Source organism: Charadrius vociferus, unplaced genomic scaffold, assembly GCF_000708025.1.
Source record: "Charadrius vociferus isolate BGI_N301 unplaced genomic scaffold, ASM70802v2 scaffold356, whole genome shotgun sequence".
In the NCBI taxonomy this organism is placed as follows: Eukaryota; Metazoa; Chordata; class Aves; order Charadriiformes; family Charadriidae; genus Charadrius; species Charadrius vociferus.
Window position 1 is genome coordinate 230,442 of NW_009648717.1, and position 9,849 is coordinate 240,290.

At 52.7% G+C, this 9,849-nt stretch overlaps 1 protein-coding gene across 1 annotated transcript; it reads right to left on the reverse strand.

Annotated features, from left to right (window-relative positions):
• Nucleotides 1-39: 39 nt before the first annotated feature.
• Nucleotides 40-9,433, reverse strand: SNUPN (snurportin 1). Its single transcript, XM_009886705.1, has 8 exons — nucleotides 9,429-9,433; nucleotides 9,006-9,165; nucleotides 7,686-7,790; nucleotides 7,467-7,563; nucleotides 6,761-6,858; nucleotides 6,354-6,431; nucleotides 4,453-4,533; nucleotides 40-532 (listed from the first exon to the last, which is right to left on the reverse strand). The coding sequence occupies exons 1-8, from the start codon at nucleotides 9,431-9,433 to the stop codon at nucleotides 203-205; spliced, it is 954 nt and encodes a 317-aa protein (XP_009885007.1). The 3' UTR covers nucleotides 40-202.
• Between the last annotated feature and the right edge of the window lie 416 nt (nucleotides 9,434-9,849).

Below are 9,849 nucleotides of genomic sequence, written 5' to 3' on the forward strand. Positions count from 1 at the left end.
GGAAAAAAAAAAATATATAAAAATAATAATAATAATAAAAAAAATAATCCAGCAGCACTTGGGAGTGAGACATTCCACTTCCGTGCCCTTTAAACAAAACCATCCTATCATTACCTTTGCCCCCCTCTCAGGGAGCGTGAGCGACAGTGAGAAGCGGGGAACCTTTTGCTTTCTCCTTACCCAACCGGTCTGTCCCAGCAGCCTAATTCTCCATCTGGCTCACTGCTTCGTCCTGACCCTCCAGAGAGTTTGCTGGCTGAGGGGTAGACAAGTGTTCCAGCTCATAATGTCCGTTCCTCGCAGCCGCCGCGCTGCTCGGCTGACCCTTTTCCCCTGCCAGCTTTTTACTCTTCTTGCTCTCGATGATCTGCTGGAGCTGACGCCCAGCGTAGTCTGGTTTGGCAGTGAGCGCGGTGGCGGGCACGGCGAGCCCCAGGATTTCGGGTACCATGTAAGGCCGGAGCCAGCCCACCAGCGGGGTGCTGCCGGGGGTATAGTGGGTTTGCTTGTGATAGAAGAGAAGTCCATCAACCTGTAAAAAGGAAAGAGAGAGAGGGAGAGTGTGAATGAAAGGCCAGAGCTGGAGGCTTTTGCAGGTGGATGACAGAGCGCCAGACGACGGCACCGCTCTCCGTTTACAGGCCAAAACTACCAGCTGGATCATTTTTCCTCAAGCAGCGCAATAAATAGCGGAAGGGAAAGAAGAAACCTGCAGAGCCGCTGTCCTGAAAGATCAGCGCAAGCCCAGCGACTGCCGGATGGCTTTAAATCCTCAATGGCAAACGATTTCGGCACCGACCAGCACTTTTCGTCTAGTTGCTATGATCCCATTCTGCAGAAAAGCCATCAGGTTTCTGAAGAAGGCAGCGCACAGAAAGGCCACTTTACTGGATTAAGGTTATTTTAAATAATACATTTGGAGAGTAATTAGTCAGAGCGCGTGACGCCAAGGAGCCCTGATTCGTAACGCTGCTGCAGCTCTTTCAGCTGGCTTATGCAAAATAAATTCTTAATGTTTCCCAAGAGAGAACTTCTCCAGCAATCAATGACAGTTAAGGGCACTCAGGACTTTGAAGGTTTAGGCCCTAATCTTGTGCTGCTATTTCCACACACTGCAACACTGCAGCTGCCTGACGTTTTCCCCGCTTCCCCGCCGTGCTAAGGGATTTTTACCCACCCCCACCCCCCGTCTTCCTGCGCTTCCCAGGGGCGTGCTCTGCGAGGTTAGATCCCGCTGCCAGGCTGGCTAACGCTGGAGGTGGTGCTCCTCTTAGCTCAGCCTCCTAAAAGCTCTTAAAAGGCCATTTAGCCTATGAGTAAGAGGGGCTGAGGGGGCAGAAGAGGTTGCTCCCAGGCCCCAGCCTCCAGCCCCCTGAATATATAGGGTAGAACAGCACCTATATGGGTGAACCAAGCGGATCGAGGCGATTTCTGGTACCGTGCTGGACTGCAAGCCGGGCTGAGCGAAGAGCAGCACACGTCTATCTCGGTTCCACGGATGCTAACCTCCAGCATGAGTGCAAAAGAGCTTCGCGCACTACTCTGTCCGGAATTTTCAGTCACTGTTAAGATCTTGCAAAATAATCCCAGAAAAAGGGGGATTCCTGTGCTAGGAAAACATGAAACCGGAACAGTAAACATCACGATGAGCTTGTGTAACCCTCTGGATATCTAAAGTACAAAGCTTCTCCCTCTCCCTGCCTCCCAGGCAGACTTGGGAAGAGCCAGATTCCACGGCACCCCAGCACCACGCCTGCACATCCAGCCCATTCCTGCGGGTGTGCGGCACTTGGCGAGCAACGGGGGATTCTCCGGCACCCACAGGAATGTTTTGGTAAAGAACAGAGCCTGCAAAGGCTTCTGCCTTCCAGACAGCTCCAAAGATCTTCCCCGAGCTGGAGAATTCAAAGGAGTCCACCCTGGCGGAGAGTTAGGTTGTGTTCTTCCTTCCCCTGATTTCTCTTAAGTTACTGCAACTCCTGTATTCCTTCCAGTTTATTTAATTTCTTGGCCGGGTCCCTCCCTCGAGTCACCGCATTGACAACAGCCACATCAGAATAAGCGCTAACGCAGTCTCTAAACGACCGAACCTGATGAGAAACAGGCTTAGCAGCATTTCCCGTTTCATGGCCCCGCTTTTCGGATTTTAGGTGCTTAATAATACACCCATTCCTTCACACAGGTGTCTCTCAGAGCCTTTGGCTCCCCCCTGCCTTTATGGAAACCTGGATGTTTTATTTAGATCCGTGAGTAGGACAGTAGCTCTTAAGATCCCCTCCAAAAAACCACTTCAAATTCAGTGCCAGTCAACTGATCCAAAGTCCACCGAATTCAGCGGAAAAAGACTTTCCCCTGAATGTCGCGCATCAGGTCCTAACTCTAAGGTTACAGATTAACTCTGAAGAGTAAGGTCTGAAAGCAACGATCACATCTGTTGCCACCACACGTAAGGATCACAAGATGCTGGGCCCAGGCATAAGGAGACCGGAGACCTCTATTACACTGCACTATCTATAGCAAGGCTCTATTTTGCCTCCTGCAAAGTTTCGTTCTTTACGTGCCGTCGGCGGGAGCCATTTACGGTTTCTTGGGCTCCCTCTCGTGGCACACCACGAAGAGACCCAGGGCTCCCCTCCCGTTCCTGGCAGCTGCACGATGGGGTTACCGGCCGCCTTTGAGCCAAACGACATCACGTTTCACTTGTTGGGGTCGCACCCCGATGTATCGGCCGGAGAACCTGGGGGCAAATCACAGCTGGATTATAAGGGAGAGTCTGATCAACTCCATCTCTCTCACCGGGCGTTTCGCAACGATCTCCTTTGTGGTTCAAAACGTTTCTGCTCTGACCGCAGTGGGGCAATACTCCTCAGCCTTTTCTCGTGGGAGCAGATGCCTCAGGAAGGAATGAAATCAGCAAAGACGGGAATGACTGTTTCTACAGAGGCACTCAGAGGCATTTGTAATTGAGCAAGTCAGCTGCAGGAAACCTGGGATGCCGTCTCCACATTCCCCAATCTGCGTTCGGAGCAGGGGCTGGGACTTTCCGACTCTCTCCAATGACTGTGCTGGCTCCGACAAGCAGAAGGCAAAGTCAGCCCTCACAGCCAAATTATCCTCCCGTAAATTTAAACTTGCACTTATGTTGATCACAAACTCGGGCTGAGAGAGCACAAGAGGCATAGTCAAATCAAGGTGGCTTTTGGCTTAGCAGGACAAGCAACCTCTGTAGAGGCTGTCCCTGATCTAGGGCTGAGACTGGGCACTCCGCAGGAACTGCTGCAGCCACCGGAGGAGCTTCTGGCTCCCAGATGTTTGTCGCTGATGCTATGCCGGAATGCCACCACCTCCTCCAGCCTCTTCCGCTTCAGTGCCAAGTTGGCAAGGACAGCCACCAAAAGCAGCCTGAGCTGTTTCACCAGGGCCCCCGACTCGCTGCTCACAACTACACGGAGCCCAACTGGGTGGCACACCGAGTTGCTCGTTCTGCCTTTCTCCCACAGGTCAGCAGAGGGTTCAACAGCACAACAGCACCAACTTCTAAAGCTGCTGAGGCACATGTAGGTGTTCTGTTCAGCCGCTCTTGCTGGAGGAACGGTCACCTTGAGCAGCAGGAGCCTGCTGGTTCTGACTGGAGTAAAAAGCAGAGCTGGAGCTATCCCCTCCGAAAGATCCAACATTAGGAGCGGGAGGTCAGCCTCATCTGAACCCCTTCCAGCCATTTCTGCTACAGCCATGTGCCCCCAGCACCAGTACGTCTCAGGCGCCCATCACTAACACCTGGACCCCTCAGAGACCACCGGGAGCTTCCCGCCACCCTTCTCTTTCCTCCCCACGAACCACGAGACAGCTGGGTGCCTTCCACACAGACAAGTAGCTAGACTAAGGAAACACAGAGCCTGTGACAGAGGTCAGAGAAAGACACCACTGCCCCCACCCCGCAGACCTCTCGAGGACCACCATCACCTAAGGGGGCACACCGCACTTATCCTCACGCCGGTACTCATGCAAACCCACCCGGGGCAGCAGGCGGTACCAGCTTTGGCCCTAAAAAGGTCAGCTGTCCATCACGCTGCCAGGTGAACGTGAGCTACGCTGCTTCTGGAGGCAGTCTACATGCCCGCATCAACCCCCTTCTCCCCAGAGCTCCTTCAGACAAGAGCCACCAGCAGGAAAGGCAGCCCAAACACAGGGAACGCTGGCGTTTAACTCTTGCTAATTAGTTCGGTTGGGCGCAGCCTGTACCTGGTGACAGGGTAACAAATCAGCCACGTGCATAAAAGGTATCGGTGCCCCATACAGAGAAACAACAGCGCAGCTCAGTAAGCTTCCCGCAGGCCTCGGGAGAGCACAGCTCCCAAGCGAAAGGGGATGCACCTCTCTCCAAGCAGCGGCAGATGCGCAGCGGGGCTGTCTCTAAGGCTGAGGTCCAGGCCCCTGCCTGCGTGTTCTCACCTCGAAGGGGAAGTCCATAGCCAGAACCTTACACAGGCTGTCCGAGGTGCAGGGGAAGTTCTGCAGGCCCACAAATTTGAACTGAAAGAGTAAGAGAGGGTTAGAAGAGACAACTGCATGGCCTAAAGCAGAACAAGTCACCGAATCGAGCGCTGGTGTGGAGACAGCTACGAAGGAAGGATTTCCCCCAGCGCGAAATCCAGCATGAGAGAGACGGGGTGAGGGACAGGCAGCAGACAAAGTAACCAGAGAGGAGATCTCAAGCAGGAACCGGATCATTAAACTGCTGGCCTTCCTGCCACGGGGTACTGGGGACCCAAAAGCACAAACAGGCTCTAAAGAGGACTAGACCAGCTCCTGAAAGGCAGGTCCCTGGTGGCCATTCACTCCATGGTCTAGGTACAACCACTGGCTGACAAAGTCAGGGGGAACACAACAGGTACCCTGACTCCTTACTCTTGCCATAGCGACTGGTATCTGCGATTACTACGGGTTATTGGGACAGACAGTCTTCTGATGCGATTCAGAAGCAAACCGCAGATCTAGAGACAAAACAACAGGACCAAGCTGCCCATCGGTGCCGATCATACCCCACTAAAGTCACTGGAAATGCTTGTGTGAAAACCTACAAAAATCACTCCAGCTAGTGGAGAGGATGGGGTGGGAAAAGTCTTTAAAGATAATCCCTGCCATCTCTCCAGCAATGCTGGGTAAAGCACGTACATCGCTGCAACTTTATAAATCTCATTGCAACACAAGATGACTTTTAAAAGAAAACCGGGGGATTGCCATCACGATGCCCAGGCAGCAGGGAATCTAGAGGGCCCAGGAAGATCTATTTCAGGTATTTTACCGTCCCAGTTCCAAATGACCCCCTCTCTGGCATTTAATGAGAGAGGTGGATGGCAGAGACTCGGCACACAGCTCCCATATTCTCCCAATACCTCTTTTCCAAGCATCTAAGGCTGCAGGAAGGACATTTCAGGAGAGCTGACCCTGAGATGCTCTTTTAACCAAAATAGAAAATGATGGCCTCTGGGCAGGATGCAAAGCAGACAGACGTCTGCTCCAGGCTGCTGGCTCAGCCAAGCCGATCTTTCCACCCAGGAAATGAAAGCTGAAACAACCCCCTCTTCGTTAGGTAGCTGTCTTCTGGATATTGCCATGGGAGTCAGAACAGGATATTCTTTACATATAGATTCCTTCGCTGCTGGCAGAGGAGCGGTCATCCCCTTTTATGACCGATCCGCTTAACCCACAGGAGCTGCTCTGCTTAGCTGTGTCTGAGCACGCACGGAGGCCGCACAGCGATCAGGTCCTGCTTTGCAAACTGCGCTCCATAAGCCAGGCTGCCAAATCTCTTACGTCTGTCCCCAAAAATCACTTTCCAAGCTGCTGTGGGTTCTAGGTCTGACCTCCACGTGGAAGTCTTCAAAGGAAGACTTTTTATCCTTGCTCAGCAGGGACTCCAGGTGGTAATCCGGCATCCATCTCGACAACTTCAATGATTAATTTAAGCAGGAGGGAAGGCTAAAGCTTTATGAGCCTTTCCCCTTGCCTTGTGAGCCCACAAGACTACGCAAGAATAAATTCCATTGTAGTCAGGCTGCCGACTAACACTGCCCCTGTAGAAACCACACTGGTTTTCCATTCCATTTCAAGGGAAAGCTAAAAACGGCATGGAAGTTAGCTGATACCCTGCAGTCTGATCTCCCTCTGCACTTTGGCTTGGGGAAAAAAAAAAAAGACATTCATTTACAATACTCAGTGGTTCTATTTACATCCTGAACATGGCATCCCATTTCATCAGAAGTACATTTTGAAGCCTGATCTGTGAGGGAAAAAAAAAAAAAAAAAAAAAAAAAAAAAAAAAAGGTTCGGTCTGTGACAAAAGAACTTACTGGATTAATCCTGCTTTTCTCTCCCAGCCCTTCCTCCTCTTGGATCTTTGAGGAAAGCCAGAAGAATCTGAAGTCGGTCTGTGAAAGGAGGCAGAGACTTAATGACTATCCACCACACATCCACCGATCAGCACCTGCCGAGCAACTCCACTCCTCTGCACTTGCCTGGGAGATTTACAAATTCAGCTTCACCTGCAGAACCAGCCAGCACCCTGAACTCCGCTATTTCTCCCGAAAGATGTACCCAATTATTCCAGTACCCAGCAGCCCACAAGCTGTAAAGATGCTGGTGCTTAAATGAAATATCCATCCTGCTGCGCAGTGGGCTATGTCCAGTGCTGGCTGCAAAGCAACTCACAGAACAGGGAACAAAAGGCAGGGCAGGGCAGAGCGGGGAGATTCAGTACCTGGCAGTCATAAACAGGGTGTCCTCTCCAGCACATCACATCGAGGATATAGTACGTCTGCTTTACCTCATTGTAGATGCAGTCCAAGATGCAGTACACTGCGCACACAAACACAGGGAGGTCCAGACATGCTCCAGGGGCTGCCCAACCCAACAGGTAAATGCCAGATCAAATGCCTCCTGCGTTAAGCCTGCCCTGACATAAGGCCAAGAGGTGCAGAGGGATCCCCTTCCGCTAACAGAAGCTGCGACCACAGAAAGCCTTTAGCTTGGAGTCCAACAAGGCTACAAAGGTACCGCCAGAGGCACGTCAAACAAAGGCGTGCTTCAGAAAAAGGCATTTACGCAACAGTAACCCCTCCTCAGGGCAAGCAAAGCAACTGCAGGAGGTATTAAGACAGGGCACTGTACACAGCTCTCTGTTGGAAGATAGAGAAGATGCTGAGGTTTAAGAGTGTCAGTTAACCAGGCAGCTAATTAAAATATGTTCCTATCTAGTATAAAAGTATAAGACATTGTCCATGTCTAGTTATACCCAGAGACACACAAACAGGCCTGAAGCTAACTTTCCCCTGGCACCACAAAAGGGCACGATTTCAGGAGCCAGGGAGCTGAAGGAGCCGCACCGAGCCTGCCAGCGTGCACACACACAGGGAGAAGCAGGCGGTTCCCCTCTCTCTATCCCAAAAGCCTCCTCACACTATTACCTTTCTCGCTGGTTGAATTGTGCCGGTTCCCCCCTGGCAGCAGGGACGGGAACCTGTTGACGCAGAAGCCGCTCTTGGTGTAAGCTGCTGTTGTGCCCTGTGAGGAAATGGGAGAGAAAAAAAAAGTCAGGCAATACACATGGGCCAGTCTTATGTTGGTTGGGAAATGGGTACGGGTCCTTTATCAAATGGTGAGACACCACCACTGCTGCGGCTTACCCTGGATGCCACAACCAGCGCCCTTTTCCCGACGGGACACACCACTACAACCCACTCCTGCTCCAGATCCAATGGGACATCGACCAGCCATTCAGACAGCATCAGCTACGGAGAAATCCAGAAAAAAACCCCAAGCAGTTAGCAACAACTCTCCTGAAGTTATGAGAAACTCACAGCGAGAAGGTTTCAACTTGGCTCCTACAGCTACACTGGGTGCTTCAGAGGGAACCTTGCACTACTTGTCACCCTGCACTACAGCACCAAAGGGGCTCCTTCCCTCTCTCAAACCAACCTCCACAACAGACTCTCTCCCAAGTCCTTCTCTTGCTTCCCAGCTGCTGACTAAGCTTCAGACTACAGCACGGGGCTCACAGTCCTCGTTTGGGCACCTCTGTACCTTGGCCCCCACTCCAGCACTTTAAATTTATTTATTTATTAATTTATAAATTCATGGCAGAGCTCAGAGATTCCTAAATACTAGGAGTAAAGAGCCCAGACAAGTTGGCCTCTTCAGAGACTGTCTGGTTGTGATCACCTGAAAGGCTGTATGTCTTTTAGGCCCAATAAGGCAGCCAAGGCTGATAAAACCCATCAGCTGAGGCTTCCCTTCCTTCCTAGTCTCAGACATGAGGAGAGATGGAAGTCTTTAACTGACTGCTGTACAACAAGACGTAAATGCTGCTAGCTGAGCTGCCATGATAGAATCACAGAATAGTTTGGATTGGAAGGGACCTTTAAAGGCCATCTAGTCCGTGCCGCTGCAACCACCAGGGACATCTTCAACTGCTGCTCAGAGCCCCGTCCAACCTGACCTGGAATGTTTCCAGGTATGGGGCATCTCCCACAAATGCACACTGCCAGCTCACGTCCAGCTTTTCATCCACCGGCACCCCAAGCCCTTCTCGGCAGGGCTGCTCTCCATCCCTTCATCCCCCAGCCTGTATTGATACCGAGGGTTGCCCCGACCCAGGTGCAGGACCCTGCACTTGGCCTCGCTGAACTTTATAAGGTTCACACGGGCCCACTTCTTGAGCTTGTCCAGGTCTCTCTGGATGGCACCCCATCCCCCAGCACATCTCCTAACGCACACAGGCAACCCACCTCCACCTGTCCTCCATTTGACTGCAGCTCGTCTCAGGGGCAGAACCAAGGCACGGTTCCTCACCGAGCACCAAGCCAGGCAGGACACGTTATTCTCAGCCTCAACGCAGCATCATGGCTGCTCACCATCTGCAGCACAGCCTCAACCACCCCGCATCCCTCACCCTGCCCTGCGTTCACACCCACACCCCGTCCTGGGGAGGCAAGGCAGCTCCTCACCTGATTGGCATAGCGCTTGGGCAGCTTCTTGCCAGCATCCACGTCCATCTCCTCTTCCTCCCCATCTTCCCCCTCCTCCTTCTCCTCGCCCTCGCTCTCCACCCCTGCCCAGTCGTCCTCCGCCAGCCTCCTGGCATGGTTCACGTAGTCCAGCCGCCTCCTGAGAGGGGGAGAAGAAACAACTAACTTTTCAGTTATTGAAGTAAGACTTCTAGAAATAATGCCTTACTGATATTTCTATAAGCCAACTAGAGGAACACCTGAGGTTCATTGACCCTTTACATCTGACTGTAGAGCACAAAGAGTGCTCAAATCAGTCTGGGCATGCATTCTGATTTGGACTTGTTCCTCTAGGGACAGGTACATAGAGTGGGATAGGATTATGATATTTAACTGTTTTTTTCACTGGTGCTTTCCTTCGACGCCATGACGCACTTCCGCCCGACGCAGAGGGGCGGAGCCGCAGGCGCGGGGGCCTCCCCTTCCCCAACCCTCCCGCGCCCCCTGGCGGTGCGGAGGCTCCGTGATCCCCCGGCGGCCGTGACTCAGTTTCCCCTCCCGCAGGGAGTGGGACGGGGACAGCCGGGACAGGGGCGTGGGGACGTTCAGGGCGGGGATGGAGGGGGACACTGCAGTCAAGGATGGAGGGGACATTGAGGGTGGGAATGGAGTGGGACACAGCGGACAGGGATGGAGGGGACATGGTGAACAGGGATGGAGGGGGACACAGTGGACAGGGATGGAGGGGACACCCCGGGCAGGGATGGAGGGGACATTCAGGGTGGGGATGGAGTGGGACACAGTGGACAGGGATGGAGGGGACATGGGGAACAGGGGTGGGGGG

Excerpts from the sequence above, each read along its gene's own strand:
- SNUPN (XM_009886705.1), bottom strand. Across the intron at positions 6,859-7,466 it reads CAATTCAACCAGCGAGAAAG|TGTACTGCATCTTGGACTGC; the intron begins GTAATAGTGTGA and ends TTGTGTGCGCAG. Across the intron at positions 4,534-6,353 it reads AGAAAAGCAGGATTAATCCA|TTCAAATTTGTGGGCCTGCA; the intron begins GTAAGTTCTTTT and ends TTACTCTTTCAG.